Below are 21666 nucleotides of genomic sequence, written 5' to 3'. Positions count from 1 at the left end.
TCTTATGTGACGCAAGCGAAGTTGCGCGGGTCAGCTAGTGTCAGATAAAGCCACCCAAACCAATTTCATAGCCACTCCATGTAATAGAGATACGGTAATAAATAAAAATACGCACACCTCACCCGACAATAACACTAGCGAGGCACCTGAAGAGGACTCGCTTTTTCGTCACTAAACATCTAAGTATATATATTGCACCAAAACATTGCTGGCCTATTAAGTAAAGCCGACTTGCTCTCGGTTTCTTTGGCCTCACTAGCTGATGAGAAGAAAAAAGTAGGTATACTCTGTATAACGGAACACTTTATGATGTTAGGTCAAGAAACCCATCTTAATATCCCAAATTACTGCTTAGCTGCTTGCTATAGCAGAGCAAATAGTAAAAGAGGTGGTTCTTGCATACTGGTCAAAAAGGGCTATGCATGGAAAGAGCTGCTAGACATTTCACATATGTCTGTTAGTGGAACGTTTGAATGTTGTGCCATTGAACTAGTAGACTATAAATTAGCTGTAATATGCCTATATAGGGTACCAAAATCACAACAAATAAATATATTCCTACAGAAATTGGAAAAGGTTCTGACTAAAATAAACAAATGTAAATACTCGAATATAATTGTAGCCGGTGACTTTAACATTGACGTAATGAAAAATAACAATATAACTCTTGAACTTAAATGCCTATTACTTAATTTTAACTTACATTTAGCATTAGACAAACCTACGCGACTTCTAAGCCAGACGTGTATTGACAACTTTGCTCATAACTTTAGAAAAAAAAGCACAGCTGAGATTGTAGACTTGGCTCTATCTGACCATACCGCACAGATATTAGAATGTTCCCTTAAAAAGACATGCATATTAAAGCTTTGGCGCAAAGAGCAACGGGACTATTCACCATAGAACATCATACAATTTAATGAATGTATAAAAAACTTGACATTCTCTGATATTTATAACACATCTGACCCCAATGAAGCCAGCAATTCATTCTTTAATACATTTAGATTATTCTATGACCTATTCTTCCCAATAAAACATCAAACAATCAGAGCTGCTAAAAGGGTGGTATGGATATCAAAGGCATAAAAAAGTGTAGCAAAAGAAAAAGAGACCTCTTATGGGCTTATCGAAAAAAACCCTCGAGTGCCTCTAAAACAATGTATTTAAACTATTCCAAACTATTAAAAAAAAAACATTAATCAAACAAAGAGAGCCCAAAACGTTTACAAAATCAATACATCAGAAATAAAACAGAAATTAGAGTGCTACGGTATTTATTTTTTTTATTTTTTTATTTATTTATTCCTTTATTTCAGGCAACTGTGGCCCATAGTAATACAATAAACAAAATACAACTTATAAATAGACTAATACATACAAAATACATATAACTTATTCTAAGTGACACGTGATCCAGGTGTCGCCTGACGCGTGGTGTCGGGTAGCCGTCCTCTGTACCGCCGGAACACAACACCTCTCGGCCAAAATTCCTCCTTCATGAAGGTCGACAGATGCTCAGTCGGCACTCTCACCACAAATGAGTTGAAATTCACATTGTGACAAGACTGCAACTGGTCGACCCTCAGTTTGAAATTGCTTTTCAGTTGGACGTACTCTACAATGTTTTCGGCCTTTGTTGAGTAGTGCAGGCGGGACACGTACAACAGCGTCGCAGGCACGGCTGGACGCAGCAGATGGTTCGGTCCGGTCGGTGCAGTACCGCACTGATTGCGACGAGCTGGCTTCCTCTTTTTCTTCTCCACCTTGATGAAGCCATCCTTTTCGCACGTAGCCTCGTTCTTTTTACCCTGATGCGGATTGACGTCTGATCTCATAGTGATCTTCTTATCCCCTTTCTGTCGCCACTGTGGTGGTTGTCCAGCTGGTTGGTTGGCGGCAACTACCGCGCAGGCACGTGTCGGTGTTGACGTAGCGGCACGTGTCACTACCGATGTTGTTGGGGGGACGAGGCCGGCGGCGGGGCGCGGTGCGACGCAAGCAGTTTCGGCAGCTAGCGACGACTTAGGACTCGCCGCTTCCAAATTGCCGACGGATGCGTTTTGCGCCCCGCGACGTGTGTTGACGTTGGAGGTGTCGGGTGACTTACATGACGAAACAGCGCCACGTAACTGCGCCACCTCCTCACGCAATTCACCGATGGTGTTATTGGACACCTCCAGCATCGACTGCATCTCAGCCAGACTCGACTTTAAGAACGTGATGTCTTTTAACAGCCTGGTAACGTCGACGTGGTCGAATGTGACAGGTGGGAGTTTATGCAGCTCCTTCGCCACAAAGGTCGGCACGTCGTCCGGATCCATTACCTTCAGCAAAGCGATGATGTCTTGCACGCTCTTCTCCGTCCTATCTCTTCTGCGGGACGGCATCTGGTCCAGCTTGCCAAGGGACTGGTATAACAATCTCTTACCGCTGCTGATGTCCTCTTCTTTGAAATTGGACTTGCAGATCTGCATCACGCTGACCTCGTCCATAGTGTCAATGGCATTTTGAATAAATGCCAACAGCTCATTAGCTATAAGTTGAGTACTCATAGCCATGATCACGTGCAACGGCTACGGCCGCGCAACACCGAAAGTAAATAATATTCAGAGCCTACTAATGCACGTCCGTATTTGAGCGCGCATCGAACAAGAGGTAACGTCCTTTAACTAATATCATCCTACCTCACGAAAAGAAAACAGATCATGTCAATAACCAAAGTAAACATACAAACAAAAAGAGAAATAAACTACTTATCTAACGAACGTATAGTAACGTACGGGGTGCCCCAAGGTGGGGTGTTAGCTCCGTTGTTATTTATTGTTTACATTAATGACTTGCCTAAAGCAATTAATCAACCCATGACTCTCTTTGCTGACGATAGCACAATTATAATTCCATGCACAAATACACAATTATACGAAATTGAAATAAACAAATATATTAGGCAGATTATAAATTGGTTAAATAATAATAATCTTAAAATAAACATTAGCAAAACCCAAATTATGATTTTTTCACAACGAACACATCCAAAAATAGAATTTGATATCAAATATGACGACTACCAAATAGTAAAAACAGCTGATACAAAGTTTCTTGGTTTACACATAGATATATAGATAGGCTTAATTGGAAAACTCACTCAGAACTACACAGTTACAACTCTTCTACACAGTTGGTGTAGAAGAGTTAGCAGCAGCTCATTTGCCCTCTACAAACTAGCACCTACAGTAAACACAGCTACACTTCTTACGGCTTACTATGGCTTAGTGGCATCTGTGTTAAGATATGGAATAATCTTTTGGGGAAACTCAGTCAATAAAGAAGCTGTTTTCAAACAACAAAAACAAACAAACTGATAGTTGCGTACTATATTTTAAAAAACATAAAATATTAACCTTACCGTCTCTATATATACTGGAATTAGCTCTCTTTGTAAAAAACAATCCTGATCTCTTCCCACGACTATCAGACAGAACTGTAAGAAATAGACGGGACGAAACAAGATTATGTATGCATACAGCAAAAACAGCTCTACTGTCGAAAAGTATGATTTGTATGGCGCCTAGGATTTTTAATAAAATCCCTAGCACATTGAAAAACCTAGACATTAAATTATTTAAAACTCAACTTGTAAGGGCTTTTTGTGTGAAATAATACCAAACTCACAATCAGCAAATAAACAAAGATTTTTATTTGGTTTGCAAAAAATTATATAAACAATAAGTATGATCTTACTAACAAAATAACAATAAATATCTTAGGAAAAAACGATCTGGTATAACGGCTAGATATATTAACCCTGCGGGTGTCGTATACTGCAAATATGTTGTGAGGACCGCTAGCGATACCAACACACCATACCTACAATACCCGACTGGAGTCTCAAACACGGCAAGAAGCGGAGTAGGCTTGACCGACCTAAGTCGATGCAGAGCGTACAACCGGAGCGTGCCGTCCCTGAGTCCGGCACTCCTCAGTCGAAGTCTTCACAGTAGTCACATTTGCAAGTTGCTCTCGTAATTATAAAGTATCAAATTCCTTAATAATTCAGACATGAGTCCATATTATTGTTAGTATCAACAAAGTAACTAATTATAGTTAGTACTATTATTTTGTGGTAGGTAGGTACCTACTGTAAAGTTTTATAGTTTTTAAATGAATTTGAACTTCTCTTTCCTCATCTGTAGGTAATGAAAAAAATTACAATTCCTCGTCCTTCTTTTTCGACAAACATCCATCAAATGAGTAATGCTTTAAACCTGCCATTCTATTTTAAACGTTTTTATAATAATATTACTCATAAAACTTGTAATAAACGCACGCACGAGCTCTACGCGTGAGCGTCGACACTCGACTCCCGGAGTGGCTGTCGAAGTCTTCACAGTGCCCCTTACGGGACACGTGGAGCCAACATCGGGACCTGGTAGGTCCCCTTGTTGGGGTGTTTTGTTCGCCGCCCCTAAACTTAGGGGCGGGTGTTTGGGTGTGGGGGGAATTTCCCCCATGGCGGACGAGTGCCTACGGCCCTGGTCGCAAGGTTTGGGGATCGAGCTTCACTCCTCCCGGCGGTCGCCCCCGTGTCGGGTGAGACCTATGGTTGCCCCATAGGAGGCCCAACGAGGGGGCGCCAGCCAGGGGGGAGGCTTTATCGATCCTTACTCCCTGCGTTTAGGGCCGAGGCGGTGATGTGCGGCTGCGTACGGGATGCGGGGCGAGATCGCCCCGACGTGATGAGAGCTCCCGTCTCCTGCGAACGAGGCGTGTATCGCAGCATATACGCGGTCGTCTTCGCAGGCGGAGAGGGGCAACTGCGGCGAGGCGTGGCTTCCGCATCGCGCAGCGAGGGCGCCGGGCTTGCCGCCTTGATGGCGGAGGGCCCAGCGCAGGTCGTTATGTGGGCGCCGCGCTCGACCTGAAGGGAGCGCGGCGCGTCCTGTCGGTGTTGCACCGGGCTCTACCGCCGAGGCAGGCGGCGGGAGCCCGGTGCGCGGTGAGTCAGTCCGGTGGGGCTGTCGCGCTCGACCCAACGGGAGCGCGACGAGCGGGTGGTGATGGCTCCGCTGCGTGCGACGCACTCGGTCGTGAGTGCGGCGCAGCGGAAGCGGCGGGCGTTGTGTTGTCCGGGGTGCGGGCCACCTGGGCCGCACCTGGGGCTTGGCCGCCGGCCTCTGGTCGCGGAGGGACGTCCTCCGCCTGCGTGGTCGCGAGCAGGTCGCGTGGTAGCCTCTTGCGGTCGGGTGGCCGCGCGTGCCATGGCGCTATGTCCCGGATATGGGCCAGGTTTGACGCGTCGGCACGCGCGAACATGGAGGCGGCGAGGCGGCGCACGAAGTCGTCCAGGCTCTCGACGCGGAGATCGCGTGAGATGGTGGTATTCCTCACGTACCTTGGGGCGCCGGCGATGGTGCGCAGCGCAAGAGATTGTTGCACGCGCAAAGCTCGCCGGCTCTTCTCGTACGTGAGGGCATACCACGCAGGTGCTGCGTAGGTGAGCCGGAGCCAGTACCGCTGCGTAGGTGAGCCATCTTTAAACGAAGAAGCAGCAGAAGAAAAGGTGCCTGAGCAAACTAGGAAGAGAAGAACAACAACGACAAATAGTTTCTTATCACTAGCAATATCGTTCATTTTATTTATGTCTCTAATTGGTAACTCGTTTTCTTCATATAACATAACAAAACTAAACATTTCTCAGGGATTATATTTCGATAAAATTGGCAATATGAAACTAACGCGTGATCAATGGAAATTAGTAGTTTATTACAACATGAACCCATATTGGGAAGGCATGACAGCATTACAAAAATATCAATCATATCTTGAAACTATGTGTACGTCTATAAGTACGACGTCACATTGTGACGTTGTTTTATCGCAACTACGTCACAGTTTCTCAGAAGTAGAGTTCACTAACCGTATTCTACTTGGTCATCAAAATACCACAAGTACTCGCGAACGGCGCGGCATTGTTAATGGAATAGGATACCTTGCTAATACATTGTTCGGAGTACTAGACGATCGCTTTGCCGAACAATATCAAAAAGATATATCACTTATACGAACTAACCAGCAGCATTTAGTTAATTTGTATAAAAATCAAACATCTGTAATTGAAGGAAAATACAATGTTCTTCAAAGAATTGAAAATACTATAAATAAACAGCACAAAGTAATCAATCAACGTTTAAATGAATTAAACAAGGCTACGAACACATTGACTCAAGAAGTTAAAAGCATTGGTGTCATGAACGAATTTACTTTATCGGCCATGACAGCAAATAATTTAATCTCGAACATACAAAATGTTCAAGAAAAACTAGTGGATATGCTCACGGATATTCATTTTGCCGATGGTCCGGCAAGGAGATGTAGTGAAACACTTGATGGTTTTTAAGTAATTTATTTTACATATACTGAGTGCTTATATACTAATAAAGGACGTGCGTTTTTGCTATCTAACTTAATCTCTACTTTATCTTATGGTGTGCCTTATCTGGTTACGTCGATTATATTATGTACGATGATGTCGCTACATATACTCCCCCCTTAATTAAAAAATATATAATTAAAAAAATGTTTGTTGTCACCCGTTGCACTTATGTTGATTACTTCCTGTTATTGATCGTATTCTTTTGTCCACCGTCTTCATTATTCCGTATAAGAGGGCAATTCCTAAGGAGACTATGATTTGTCCGATGGCGATGTTCCTCGTCCATCGTAGTTCTTCTAAGACGAGGTTCTTGAGCTGGTCTGCCTCGTTTTGGTTGAGGCAGTTGTCCATGTTGTAAGTGATCTGGTCCTTGGAACTTTGGTTGCCCATTCTTGAGATTTTGACGGTGAATGATGTTTTCCTTCTAATTGCCGTGGGTATTTATACAGGTGATTGGCTTGAATCAGCTATATTTAAATCGTACCACTGGCTTGACGGCTCGTCCTGTTCTCGTGATGTACGTGCTTGAATTGCTTTGTGTGTTCTCTGAGATTGGCACGTACATAGTTTCACTATTCATCGTAAATGCAGGATTTAATCGGTCTATGGATATTGTATTGTCTTTATTTCCTCTTTTAATGATAAATGCTTTGTCTGTTCTGCTAATCACTGGGAATGGCCCTTCATAGGGCGGAGTCAGACTTTTTCTTAACCTATCGCATCGCACAAATACGTGCGAGCATTTGTTCAATTCAGGGTGAATAAAAATGGTTGCACTATGTTTTTTGCGTTTTGGAATTGACGTCATGTGTGTAATGTCCCGTTGGATACTTTTGATGAATTCTTCGTACGTTGAATTTTGGTGTGATGGTTCAAAAAATTCTCCAGGGAGAGTGATGGGTGTTCCGTAAATCATTTCCGCCGCACTGTATCCTGTGTCTTCTCGTACACAGCTGCGCAAACCGAGTAAGACGGATGGAATTTCATTCACCCAGTTAGCGTTGGATTCCCTGGTTGTGAGTGCTGCTTTTAAAGTTCTATGGAACCTTTCTATCATTCCATTAGATTGTGGGTGATAAGGCGTTGTCCTAATTCTATGTACTCCCAAAAATTGTGAAAGTGATTCGAATATTCTTGATTCGAATTGTCGTCCTTGGTCTATAGTGATACGTACGGGACATCCGAATCTTGAAATCCATCCCTCATATAGTGTGCGAGCCACCGTTTCGGCTGTAATGTCTTCCACGGGAAATACTTCCGGCCATGAGGTACAGCGATCTATAATTGTGATTAGATATCGTTTTCCTTGAGAAATAGGTAACGGTCCGACGATATCTATGTGTAAATGTTCGAAACGCTGCGATGGCATGAAATTTCCGACCGGTGATATTGTGTGGCGTTGCACTTTTGACTTTTGACAAGCTATGCATGATCTACACCAGTTGTTAATGTCTTTGTTCATAGATGGCCATAAATATCTTTGCGTTATCATCTTTCTTGTAGTTTTTTTCCCAGGATGGCTTAGTCCGTGGATGACGTCAAAAACTTGTCTTCGGAATTTTTCCGGTAAATAAGGGCGATTTTTTCCAGTAGATACGTCGCAACTGATGTTTTTTGTAGAACCCGGAAGTTTGATGTTTCTGAATAACAATTTCTTATTGTCACGAAGTCTTATTAATTCTTGGTCGCTGAGTTGACATTTTGCTAATTCAGCGTAATTGATTGGTGATGGCATATCTATTTTTTCTATACGTGATAGTGCGTCTGCGACAATATTGTCACGTCCGCTTATGTGTTGAATATTGGTAGAATATTGTGAAATAAAATCTAATTGACGTATTCTTCGTGGTGTATCGTTGGGTGACGATTTTTGAGAAAATACGTAAGTCAAAGGTCGATGATCCGTAAAAATCGTGAATTCTCTTCCTTCGATTAATCTTTGAAAATGTTTGACTGCCATATATATCCCGAGTAATTCTCTATCGAATGTTGAGTATTTCTGTTGTGTATCACTTAGTTTTCTTGAAAAAAATCCTAATGGTTCCCAAATGCGTCCATTTTTTTGTTGTAGAACTGCGCCAACACAGGTAGAGCTGGCGTCCGTCATGAGTGCCAGTGTGGCCGTGCGTGAAGGGTGCACTGTCAATGCTGCGTTCATAATGTTTTCCTTGCATTTTTCAAAAGCTTTTTCGGCGTCTGTTGTCCAAGGAATAGGAGAGTTATCGTTCTTTTTTGAGATATGCAGGTAGTCGTTTAGGATGTTTTGATATTGAGCGGCGTGTGGAAGGTTGTTTCTGTAGAAATTAATCATGCCTAAAAATGTTCTTAATTCTTTGATTGTCTTCGGTTTAGGGAATTCCACTATTGCCTTGTATTTCTCTTCTGTTGGACGTATTCCTTGGCTAGTTATGTGATAGCCTAAAAAGTCCATTTCGTTTTTGAGAAAATCACATTTTTCGAGATTAATAGTAATACCGTTTTCCTGTAAACGCCTGAAAACTGTATCCAGTTGCTGAATATGTGTTATTTCATTTTCCGAGGCGATTAAACAATCGTCGATAAAAACGAATACAAAATCCAAATCTCTAAATAGCGAATCCATGAATCGTTGGAAAGTTTGAGCTGCATTGCGTAAACCAAAGGGCATTCTAGGGAATTCAAAAAGTCCAAAAGGAGTGATTATAGCGGTTTTCTCCACGTCTTCTACGGGAATACAATGGTAAGCCTTCCGGATATCGATTTTGATGAATATTTTCTTATTTTCTAATATGTAAGTGAAATCTGTTAATCGTGAAAGGGGGTATTTATCCGGTACTGTCGTGCTATTGAGCCTTCGATAATCTCCACATGGTCTCCATTCACCATTCTTGGCTGTCCGAGGGGCGACAAATTCCCAGCTCCATCATATTTTGAAATTCCTTTTTTGCTATGTGGTATTTATCCGGGGGTAGTGGTCTTGCGCGTGCTGATACTGGCGGTCCTTTTGTTACAATGTGATGCTTAATCTTGTGTTTTGGAGTAGAGCTGGGTGAGGACGGTTTCGTAATATCTTCGTATTTTTTTAATATTTGGGTGATGCGTGTGTCGATTCCAACGTCAATAGTGCGTATTGTTTGCTGCGTCGATGTGATTAGGGTTGCCGGCGTTGTCAGCTCAGTTACCCTATCTATTAGTTTCCGACCAGCTATGTCGACTAATAATTTAAAATGCTCTAAAAAGTCGGCTCCGATAATTGATTGTGTTACGTCGGCAATAACGAAGTTCCATTTAAAACTTCTTCGTAGTCCCAAGTTCAATGTAAGTGTTTTTTCGCCGTATGTCTTGATTTTTGTTCCGTTTGCGGCATAGAGTGTATAACGTTCGTTTTGTGCGATTATGCGACTCTGTGGCTTGCTTATAACTGATATGTTTGCTCCCGTGGCAATCAAATATCTAATACCACTTTTTCGGTCGGTAATAGTGAGGCGGTTGGACGGGTGGATAGCACAGAGTTCCGCCGTAGTCTGTGCTTGGATTAGTTTCCCTGATTTCCTGAGTTTGTTTCCTGTTTCCAATCACAAGGTTTTACGCATTTCTTCGCGTATTTTCTGAATTTATCGTGATAAAAACAAAGGTGTCTTCTTTCCCGGCTGTTTGCTCTTGATCTTGACCTTAATGGATAATGCTGACGATTGTAATAATCTTGACCGCTGCGTCGATAGTCTTTGTGACCTTTCTGAATTGCATTTAGTTCCACTCGCATATTTGCTAACTGCGCTAATATGCACGTCATTGTGTCGTCATTTGTTTTGTTTTGATTCACAGCTGACACTTCTGTAAGTTTTGAGTTTGCTAATATTTTGTCGGCGATTTCGCTCATTTTGTTGACGTCCATATTTTCTGTGACAGCCAGGACCGTGGTTACGGATGGAGGTAAAAGCCTCAACCATAGGAGTTTGATGGTGTCGTCGCCGATTTTTTCCTTACTCAGCACTCGCATTTTGCGTAGAAGGTGTGAAGGTTTTTGATCGCCGAGCTCCATTTCTGATAGTAATTTCTGGAGTTGACGGTCGTCTGATTCTTCGTAGCAACCGATTAGACGTTCCTTGATGGCCTTGTATTTTTCGGTTGCCGGTGGGCTGGTGATGATATCGCTAACCTGTATTATTTTGAAAGCTTGGCTGTCACAGTGTAGTATTTGTAGTCATCTCCTTGTGGTGCTACTATTGCTTCAAACTTTCAATCTTGCTGTGCACCACATTCATGGCAAACCGGTGATGGTTCCCGGCCCGCAATCTGGTGCAGGTACTTACCGAAACAACCGTGTCCGGTAAGTACCTGCACCAGCCGGAAGGACAGAACCCCCCACTTCCTATTCAACCAACGGGACAGGTGTGGCTGAATCGCCTCCACCGTGTCCCGGCCAGCGACTGGGGACCGCAGTTGTTCGTCCCATCTTCTGACCAGGTCCGTTTGCGCCTCTGACCTGATCCTCCGTACTTCATCATAGTCTGGGCGTTCGCCCCGCGTACGCGCCTCCGCTCTGCAGGAATATACCCGCGACAAGACCCCTGCCTGTAGTTCCCAGGGGGGATCGCCCGCCAGTAGGGTGGCCGCCGTCCACGAGATGGTACGGTACCCCCTGATCGTTCTCACCGCTATCACCCTCTGGGGTCTCCTCAACAATACTAAGTTTTTAGCGGTGAGAGCATCCGCCCACACGGGGGCACCGTACAGCGCCATGCTCCGGACAATTCCGGTGTAAAGGCGCCGGCAGGCCGAGCCCGGGCCCCCCAGGTTTGGTAGCAGCCGGCCTAGAGCGGCCGCTGCGGCAATTAGCTTCGGGGCCATTTGTGTGAAGTGGGCCCCGAAGTTCCACCTTCCGTCCAAGGTGAGGCCCAGATATTTCAGTTGGGCCTTCACCGGCACTTCCACTCCTTGGACAACTATGCGCGCGTTCTGTGGGGGTCCCCTCCGCGGTCCGTGAAATAGGAGGGCCTCCGTTTTCGTCAAGGAGACCCTCAGACCTAAGAGCGCGAGCCGGTCCACCACCAGTGACACGGCGATTGTGGCCAGTCGCGCCGCCTCCTCATAAGTCCCACCCCGGGCTGCTACGAAGGTGTCGTCCGCATATCCGATTATTTTTGCACCGGGGGGGACTGGCCCCCGAAGGAGCCAATCATATCCGATGTTCCACAGGGTCGGACCCAGAACCGACCCCTGTGGAACACCGCACGTCATTTGCCGCGCATACCGCCTTCCGTCTCGGCCTTCCCATACAATTTGTCTGTCCTGGAGGTACGCCCCCAACAGCTTCCGGAGGTAGGGGGGCACCCCATGGTACCGGAGTGCCTCCATTATGGTCTCAAACGGAATGCTGTTGAAGGCATTCGCCACATCCAGCGATACCCCCAGGACGACGTCTCCATCCGCAACCGCTCCTTTGCTGATCTCTTTCAGGGTGGTCAGGGCGTCTATAGTGGACCGCCCTGCCCTGAATCCGTACTGGGCCTCTAAGAGTTGGGGCCCAACCACATCCAAGTGCTGGACGAGACGAGATGCGATTATTTTCTCCAGCATCTTGCCCGTCTCATCCAGCAAAACAATCGGCCTGTATGCCGAGGGGGAGTCAGGGGACCGATCTCCCCCTTTCGGGAGCAAGCACAACCGCCCGACCTTCCACTGCTTCGGGAACTCTCCTCTGCTAATGCATGCATTGAAGAGTCCCCGAAGCTGTTCTTCAAGATGTTTTAGCGCTACCGCCAGCACTCGTCCCGGAACGCCGTCAGGCCCCGGAGCCGTTTTCCTGCCACGAAGTCGGTCCAGGGCCAGCTCCATCTCTTCCTCCGAAATTGAGGGGGGAGCCTCTTCCTCTGCGGGCTCCAGCGCAGGAGGAGCCATCACCGGGGGCATGTGTCCCGGCGAATTGGGGAACAGTTCGCCCACCACCCTGCCGAGAAGATCCGGCTGAAGGGTCTCCGTTAACGGGGCGCCGAGATTCCGTAATTTCTTCCGGGCTGTACGGTAGGGACGCCCCCACGGGTCCCTATCTAGGTCCGCCAGGATCTCTTCAAAGGCGGCCGATTTGGCCTGACTTATGGCCAGTTGTAAGGTTCGCTTGGCAGCTCCGTACTGTTCCCACAATTCCGCAAGTTCAATATCGGCTCCCTCCCGGTCCGGAGCTCGCCGGTTGCGCGTCCGACATCGTGCGTGCGCTCTTCGGGCTCTGTTGGCCGATTGTCTCAGCTCGGCTATCTCTGGAGTCCACCAGTAGACGGACTTGCGTGGTGGTCGACGTCGCGCCCTCGGCATGGCCGAATCACACACCTCAGTGAGGATGGTGTGCATCCGACCGGCCAACACCTCCGTGCCGGCTCCCTCCTCCGGCCTGGGGGCGAACCATCGGTGAACGATGGCCGCCTCCTCCGCCAGCTCCTTGTCGAGCCGGCTTAAGTTCGGGACAGCCCGGAGAGGAGTCCCCATACCTGGACCGCCTCCCCCCTCCCGTCCGTGGCGGGGCAGCCCCACGCCCGGGACTTCGCGTTGAAGTCGCCGAGAACCAAGATAGACCCCGGCGACCTACGAAATACGGCTGCCCTGACAGAGTCCAGGAATGTCTCGAACTCTGCCAGGGAGCGGTTGGGGGAGAAGTACACCCCAACGATGGTGTACTCCCCCCAGCTCACCACGACGTAACCTGCCCCCCTTTCGATGACAACAAGAGGGGGGCCAACACCCATCCGGGCCACCACCGCCACTGAACCGTCGAGGTCCCCGGCCCAGTTAGAATGGGGGGGGATGAAATACGGCTCGCAAGCTACCGCCACATGTACCTGCCACTGCGCGAGGGATTGAAGGAGGAGATCCTGTGCCCTCGCACAGTGGTTGAGATTCGCCTGTAGGAAGCTAGCATGTCGACTACAATCCATTATTATTCTGACATGCTAGCCTCCCTGTCTGCCCTCGCTGGTCGAGTCGAGGCGGTGGGAGCTCTCCACGCCCCCACGCCCGACCTTCCTTTTACCGTGGGGGGAGCGCAGAGCCTCCCCCCCATTAAATGTCCGGCCGGCTTTCCGGCCGCAGCGCAAACGCTGCACCGCATGGTTGCGGATTTGCAGGCCGCAGTTTTATGGCCCTCCTCGCCGCACCGGAAGCATATTTTGCTGCGGTCGACTGGGGAGGGACATGTCGGCCTTGTATGGCCAACGCCCAAACACTTGTAGCAGCGGAGAGGCCGCTGCTCTAGTAATCGGACCGTTGCGGAGGTCCATCCCACTATTAATTTGGCCGCCTTAGATATAGTCTTGGTGGCCGCCACCGGGCACTCGACAATGCACGAGCCCATTCCATCGGGGCCTGTGGTGATTGGGTGGACCTTGACCTGGTCCACCAGACACCCCCCGGCACGAGACACCGCGATGGCCACCTTTTCAACGGTGGCCGTATCCCCAAGCCCCAGCACCCGCAGATCGGCGCATTTGACGGGGACCGCTACCTCGGCAACCCCGTCGAGGGCAACCTTCAACTTGTCCTGGCTTTGGGCGCCTGGGATCTCTATGATCCGGGCCCCTGTGGCGGATCGGCGGAAGTGGACAGACTCAATGCCCAGGTCCGCCGGGTTCACCGCCTCTTCCGCCCCCTCCATAAGCTGAGCATAGGTGACTCCCTTGGTGGCAGCCTCCGTGTTGAGGGTGACCAGTACCGCGGCCGTCTTTGGGGCGGTCAGTTTAGGCTTGGCCCGCTGGTTCTTTTTAGCCGCCTGGGAGGCCGATTTCTGTGCCGCCGTGGAGGGGGAAGACTTTTTCCCCTTACCCTTTCCCTTCTTGACCACCTCCGTCCAAGTTGTAGCTGGGTTCGAGGGACCCGCAACAGGTGTGGTCTCCATCGCCTCCGGAGTTGGAGGAACCGCCGGCAGTTCGGGGACCGGGGGATGGTTTACCCCCTTTTTATTTCCCTTTTTCCCCGACTTTTTCCCCGCCTTTTTCGCAGCGGGAGTAGACTCCGCCGCAACAGGAGCCGAGACCGGCACCGGCACCGACGCCGGGGTGCCAACTGGCCCCACCGGAGCCCTGTCCGCCCTTAGAGGTGGGCGAATCCTCGTCTCCGGGAGGAGGCGCTCTTCGATGCCCTCGAAGCGGGCATTAATCATTGTCCCCACCGAGGCTATAATTGATCGCCTAAACTCCTCCAGCAGCTCCCCCATCTGAGGCATAGCACTCGAGACTGCTGGGGCAGGCGGTGGGCAAACCGACTAAAAACCTGACGGTGTTCCTTCTACAGTCACCATAACGTGGCCAGGACGCGGTACCTCCAACCGGATACTCCGCGTCCCAGCCGGTGACGGCCCGCTTTGGATGCGGGCCCTACTTCGAGCGGGGGCGGGCATGATGGTTGCCCCCCCCTAACTCTCCACTTCACGGGGGTGCGCCAGGAACACACAGCGCACTCCCCACCTCTCGGACCTGTTCCCTGTCCAGGCGACGGAGCGTTCCGCCTCCGCCGCCCACAGGTCCGCGTCACGGGGGCCGGAGATCGTCCCGGCGCCTACGACGCCCAGTGCGTCTTGCGCGGGAAGGGAGGGGAGCGTTGACTTCTCGCTCCCGTTCCGCCGCCTCTTTGAGGGAAATGACCTCTTCACAGAATGAGGCGACGGCCGACCACGCTGCCTCGCTCCCGACCATGGACAGAACCACAGCCGAGAGCGAGAGGTCGCTCCCGACCACCCCGGTCAATTGACGGCGCTGCGACGACCACGCCTGGCAGTGTGCCAGCGTATGCAGCGCCGTGTCGGGGCAGTCACCACAATGATGGCACGGCGTCTGCTCACGGCCTATACGACACAGGTACTTGCCGAAACAACCATGTCCGGTCAAGACCTGTGTCAGCCGATATGTGAGCGCGCCGTGCCCTCTCTTCAGCCACTCCGTGACCGCCGGCCGCACGGCCTCGATAGTGACGAGGCCGGCGCTGGGGTCTTCTAGTCGCCGCTTCCACGCCGCCAGGACATCTTGGCGGAGCTCTGCTCTCCGCGCCTCGATTTCTTGAGGCGCTGGCAGTGAGCCTCCGCCTCGGGCCTCCTCACGCCATGTATAGAGTGACGCAAGGGCCTTCGCGTCCAAGTCCCACGGCGGCGTTCCGGCCAGTAGGCACGCCACTTCGAAGGAGATCGTGCGGTAGCCTCTCACGGCCCTGACGGCCATCACGCGCTGCGGACGTCGCAGGGCGGCGATGTTTTTGGCCGACAGGGCATTGGCCCAGATGGGAGAGCCATATAGGGCCATTGACCGCACGATCCCGGCGTACAGCCGTCGGCAGGTGTTGTTTGGCCCCCCGAGGTTCGGCAGCAGGCGAGATAGTGCGCCCGCTGCACCTACGAGTTTGGGGGCCAGCCGACTGAAATGGGCTGTGAAGTCCCATCGGCCGTCGAGAGTCAATCCAAGGTACTTCATCGGTGTTGAAGGCGTTGGCGATGTCGAGTGACACCGCCAAGACGACCTCTCCCTGGGCTACTGCGTCCTCCGCCAGGGCCCTGACGCGTGCGATCGCATCAATCGTGGAGCGCCCTTTGCGGAACCCAAATTGTTGTTCCGCTAGGTCTGGCCCAACACAACTTAGGTGTGCGACGAGGCGGTCTGCAAGAATGCGGTCGAAGAGCTTGCCCACCTCGTCCAGCAACACGATGGGCCGGTACGCGGACGGCGAGTCCGCGGGGCGCCCCTCCTTCTTCAACAGGACGAGCTTCCCGGTCTTCCACGGTGCCGGGAACTCGCCCCTCTCGATGCACGCGTTGTAGAGCCCCAGTAGTCGGGGCTCGAGGGCCACTCGAGCCAGGACCCACGCTCGGCCTGGAATGCCGTCGGGCCCTGGGGCGGTGTTCTTAGCCGCGAGGCGTTGCACCGCCACCCTCAGGTCTACCCGGGTCACCGGGGGGATTTCCTCCTCCTCCTCTTCCGTCGTCGTCGGCGTCTCGCCCGGCGGAGCCATGGGCGGCGGGATGTGTGCCGTCCTGAGAGGGAACAGAGCGGACACCACGTTCTCGACCACCTGGGGCTGGAGACTCTGCGTAAGTGGGGGGGCCCAGGGGCGAAGTTTGCCCCTGACCCAGCGATACGGGCGTCCCCATGGATCCGTATCCAGTGTCTCCAGAAGAGTGCCCCAGGCGGCGGTTTTGGCCCTGCAGATTTCTGTGGACAGGGCCTTCTTCGCCGCTCTGTACCTCTCGTACAGCTCCGCCTCTTGTGACTCCGCGTCTGGGGGTCGGCGACGCCTCCTGCGGAGGCGTTGGTAGCGGCGGCGTGCCGCAGTACAATTTTTGCGCAACTGCGCGATTTCCGCCGACCACCAATATACCCTCCGCCGTCCGGGACAGAACCGGACGCGGGGCATCGCAATATCGCAGACGCGGGTCATGTCTGCCCGGAGCCTGTCCGCTTCCGCCTCCACGTCGACGGGTCGATCTTCTGACGCCTGTGAAATCCAGGCGTCGACGATGGAGGCTTCGACTAGCGCCTCTTTGTCGAGGCGTTTCAGGGACCAGCGCGGTCCGACTTCGACCGGGGCATCCTGGTTAGGCAAGGCCCTCGAGGTGACCGGGGAGATGCTGAACCGAATGTATCTGTGGTCAGATAGTGTCTCAACCCCCTCGAGGACTCTCCAGGACTGGACACGGGGCGCAAGTGCGGGGGTGGCAAATGTAAGGTCCACTATGGACCCACCCCGCTGGCGCACGCACGTGTCCACGGCACCCCGGTTCAAGACAACAAGGCCCGTGGCCGCCAACCAATCTTCGACTTCCTCGCCCCGCGCGTCCGTAGAGGGGGAACCCCAAGCCGTGGATTTGGCATTGAAGTCCCCCAGGACCAAGGCGGGGCGAGACCTATCACGGCCGACCACGGTGCCGATCCGCGCGAGAAACGCCTCGAATTCGGCCAGGCTCCGGTTTGGCGAGAAATATATGCCGACGACGACTATGTCTCCCCATGTGACCGCCACATAACCATGGCCCCTCGCTGTGGGCACGAGGGGCGGAACTCCGACGGCGGCCGGGGAGACTACGGCTACTGAGCCGTCTAAATCACCCGCCCAGTCATCCCTGGGCGGAACAAAGTACGGCTCTGCCGCCACTGCCAACTTTATCGACCACTGTGCCAGGCTTTGGGAGAAGAGATCCTGGGCCCTGGCACAGTGGTTCAAGTTCGTTTGGAGGAGATGGAGAGCCATTACTGTTGGGTCTCCATCTCCACCACGTCTGCCGGCACTTCGGCGGCGTCAGAAGCCGCGGGCCGGTCTGACGACTGCGAAGCGGCCTTGGCCTTCTTCGCAGTCTTCTTGCTCTTCTTCTTCTTATTTTTCTTTTTGGGGTTTTCCCCCATATTCCCCTTCTTCTTTGCCTTTGGTGGGGCGCAGGCTTTGCTCCCCACCACGTGCGCCGCCGGCTTGCCTGCCGCGGCGCAGACGGCACAGTTCGGAAATCGGAAGCACGTGCCGCTCCTATCGACCTCAGATGTGCACCGCGCACAGACGTGGCCGCCTTCAAGGCAGCGATAGCAACGGCGCTCGCGTGGGGGGAGAAGTTCCACCCGCGCCGACACCCAACCGATCAAAAGGCGGCGGCCATCTACGATCTTCTTGGCCGCCGCGACTGGGCAGCAGGCCCAAATAGATCCGCCGCCGTGAGGGCCGAGGCGGATCTGGCCCAGCCGGACTGAGTCCGCTGGGCACTCGCCGGCCCTAGAGAGGGCGGCTTTTACTTCCTCCGGGGATGCAGAGTCGTCCAGGCCCGTAATCCTTAGTTCGGCGGTTTTAGTGGGCTTGGACACGCGGACGATGTCCTCCCCGAGGACCGCGCGCAGTTTTAGCGCGAAGGCGTCCGCCTTCTCGGCTCCGGACGCTCCTGGGAGCTCAAACATGCGAGCCCCCGTGGCGGCAACCTTGAACCGGACGTCATTGGGGCCAATGCCCAAGTCGGCCAGGTTGATTTTGGCCTTTGCGTCCCCAATGACGTCCTTGTAGGAGGCGCCGTTCTTCACCGCCTCCGGCTGCAGTGTTATGACGACTGCAGCCGACTTAGGAGTCCGGAGCTTCGCCGCCTTCTTCTTGGACGCCTTCTTTGCGGTCTTAGGCGCCTTCTCCTTGGGCGCCTTGGCCACTTTCCCGTTCTTCCCGACGAGCTGCCACTCGTTGGCAGTCGCCGGGATTGCGGGAGCCTCTTTGGCGGGCATGGCCGCCACTGCGCTGTATGACGGCTTGCCCTTTTTGCCCCCCTTTCCATTTTTGGTCGAGGGAGCCGGTGGATTTGGCGCAGTGGCGGGTTCTGCTGCCGGCGCTGGTGGCGCTGTCGCCTTGCCCTTTCTGGCGGCGGGAGTAGGTGCCACCGTCTTTGTCGCTCTAGCGGCGGGCACAGGAGGTGCCCCTGCCGCTTTCTTGTCCGCCGCCAGGGGCGGACGGATGCGGGGCTCCGGCGGAAGCCGGGCCTCTATGGCCCCAAAACGGGCGTCCACCATGAGGCGGAGGTCGGCGATGGCGGATTCCACGGATGGAGACGCCTGCCCAATTATAACGGGCTGGGCGCCGGTGGTGGTGGTGTGGATGTTCTCCACGACGGATTTCAGCGCCGCCATCTCCTTTTTCAGGTGGTCGACCTCCGCCTTTAGCCGACTATTTTGCGCTTGTAGCGCCAAGTTTTCATTGGTCGCGGACCGCCGACTTAACTCGGACACCGCCAACCTGATGTTCCGGGCGGCGTCCTTCAGGGACTTGACAAAGGTCCCTTTGAGGTGCCCGGACTTGTCGGCGACCGCGACAACTGCCTCCAAATTATTTTGGATAGTGTCTGCCAATTGCTTGGCAGACTTGTCCTCCGGGTCCTCCGACTCTGGCGCCCTTGTCGCCGGCGCCTTCTTCTTCTTCCGCGCCCCATCCGACTCCTCGGACTCAGGGCGCGGACGTCTCTTTCGCCAAAGGCGACCACTCACTGACGGCTGAGTGCCGTCAGAAATAACGCTCATGTCGGAGCCAGTGTCAGAGTCGACACTGGACTCCTGAGCAACGCGGGACCTCGTCCTTCCGCTGGGGCTCCCAAGATGAATGGGGAGCCGCTCCAGCACTACAACGGGGGACAGGGGCCTAGAACCCCCTCCTCCTCCGACCACCGACGAGGGGCGCACAAAACTGGGCGTGCGCCGCCCCTCCTCCACTGCGCAGTTAACGCTGCCGGGCTTTTTGCCCCCGATCTCCTCACTGTTGGGCTTCTCGCCCCTCCCACTGTTTTCTTCAATTTGGTTTGGTTTAGTATAAGAGAATTCCATTAGAGTCCCACGAGTATGGGGGAAATAAACCGTCCACCCAGGCAGAGCCCCCTGTACCTGGGTAACCCTACTACACGGTGAGGTCGGGCAGGTATCACCGGATCTTAAAAACTAAATTTTTTATTGAGGTTAAGTCCTCTTGGCCCGGCCAATTAAGGCAAGGCCCTCGGTCCCAGCAGTGGCCGCGAGACGTGACCACGACACCTCCGCTGGGATAACGAGTTTGAGGGCGGTGACCGAAGTCAGCCCTCCCGGAGACGTTCGATGTATGTACGAAACAGTGTCAGGTGTATAGGTAATTTGATGAAAAATATGTAATATCTACCAATTTTGATGATGAAGCGATCATGTTTAAAGTACACAATCAAAATATTATATCATAAATTATATAAATTATTATATCATAAGTTAAGATATAATTATATTATATACTGTTTGAAAAGACACAAACTTGTAGGTATATTACCTAACTATTTATATTTTTACAACATTGGTAGGGTAGCGGTTAAACATTTAGCCACTATATCAGGAGGTCATGGGTTCGATTCCCGCTCAGAGCTATTTTTTTTATGCACGAATCTATTTCCAAGATATACGATAACATATTATAGGTAGGTAGTATAAATTCGATTAGGTACCATTTCTAAAATTATTTTATACTAGCTGTTCCCCGCAGTTTCACCCGCGTTCCCGTGGGAATATCGGGATGAAAAGTAGCCTATGTCCTTTCTCAAGTTCCAAACTATGTCTGTACCAAATTTCACACAAATCGGTTCAGTAGTTTAGACGTGAAGAAAAGACAGACAGACAGAGTTACTTTCGCATTTATAATATTAGTTTGGATTAATTCTGATTGTTATTTCAGCCTCTGATGAACGTGAAAATTTAAAAAGTACCATTTTACATAGCAGAGCTGCAGAACCAATGTCTTGTGTGACAAATGAAATACAAGGTGAGGTTTTTTAATACAACATCTTTATTTGTTCGTTATTTACCTACCTACTGTCACTTAACTAACTGTTACTGTTGTTTAATATACCTAATGAATACTATATTTTTTTCGTTAAAGATTATGCATATATCTCTGAACTTTTATGTCTAAGTAGATTAAAAGGTCCTGTTTAATAGTACCATTATAGGGCAATTATTTTGTTATGATTAACCTCTAAAATTACTGATTTTATTATTCAAGCATTCTTAATTTTTTTACAAAACACAGTACTTTATTTCAGTAACTGCAATAAACAAACAAATGTTTTAAAGAAATAAACATTGTTTTTTTTTCAGGCCTGCAGGAATTATCAAATATAACAAACTATCACAATATAGAAGAAATTTTACCTGTTGAACCGTCTACTAGTTCAGCGTGTTATAATTTACGAGGTAAGTACGGACAAAGAAGTAGGTGTGATGTCTATTTACTTTTAAGTATATAAATATGCATACAAAATGTGCATCGTACATGTAAAAACACACAAGATGATGATTTTCATTATTTTCATTTCAGAATTACCGAAAAAAACAGTTAATATTGAAAATTATCCCGAATCTGATGACGCTATTTTTTCATCAGATCATTCAGAGTACATTCCAAGTCCAGAAAGAATTAAACGCTATGATACACCAAGTTCTATTTCAGGTTTAAGTGTAAACTCCGAATGTTTTGGTAAATTAGATACAATAAATACTCCAGGTACCATTTCTAATCTGTCAATGATTTTGGCTAACAGTGATTTCATTGCTTCTTCTACGGTTATTTATAAAAATAATAACGAACATAGCTTAGATAGTGGAACAACTTTATTGCCTTTACTTTCTTTAACAAATAACTCAATAAATATGGACTTAGATGAAACAATGCAACCTCAAACTTCTATAGAAATCGGCAGTTCAAACAATTTTCTAAACGCCACATTAACTGAAAATACTCAAGATAAAAGTATT

At 50.3% G+C, this 21666-nt stretch overlaps 1 protein-coding gene and 1 long non-coding RNA gene across 2 annotated transcripts; one reads left to right on the top strand and one right to left on the bottom strand.

The window, feature by feature from the left end:
- Positions 1-1400: 1400 nt before the first annotated feature.
- On the bottom strand, positions 1401-2561 carry LOC142985777 (uncharacterized). The gene has a single exon (XM_076134022.1). It carries the CDS (start codon positions 2559-2561, stop codon positions 1401-1403), a length of 1161 nt encoding a protein of 386 aa, XP_075990137.1.
- Positions 2562-19880: 17319 nt separating this feature from the next.
- On the top strand, positions 19881-21105 carry LOC142986018 (uncharacterized). The gene is made up of 3 exons (XR_012960278.1): positions 19881-20017; positions 20588-20674; positions 21010-21105. It is a non-coding gene; the product is annotated as an uncharacterized LOC142986018 (long non-coding RNA).
- Positions 21106-21666: the final 561 nt, after the last annotated feature.

The sequence above is a fragment of the Anticarsia gemmatalis genome, chromosome W, assembly GCF_050436995.1.
Source record: "Anticarsia gemmatalis isolate Benzon Research Colony breed Stoneville strain chromosome W, ilAntGemm2 primary, whole genome shotgun sequence".
Classification (NCBI taxonomy): domain Eukaryota; kingdom Metazoa; phylum Arthropoda; class Insecta; order Lepidoptera; family Erebidae; genus Anticarsia; species Anticarsia gemmatalis.
Note: the sequence above shows the minus strand (reverse complement) of the source record. Positions and strands in the feature narration are given on the sequence as shown.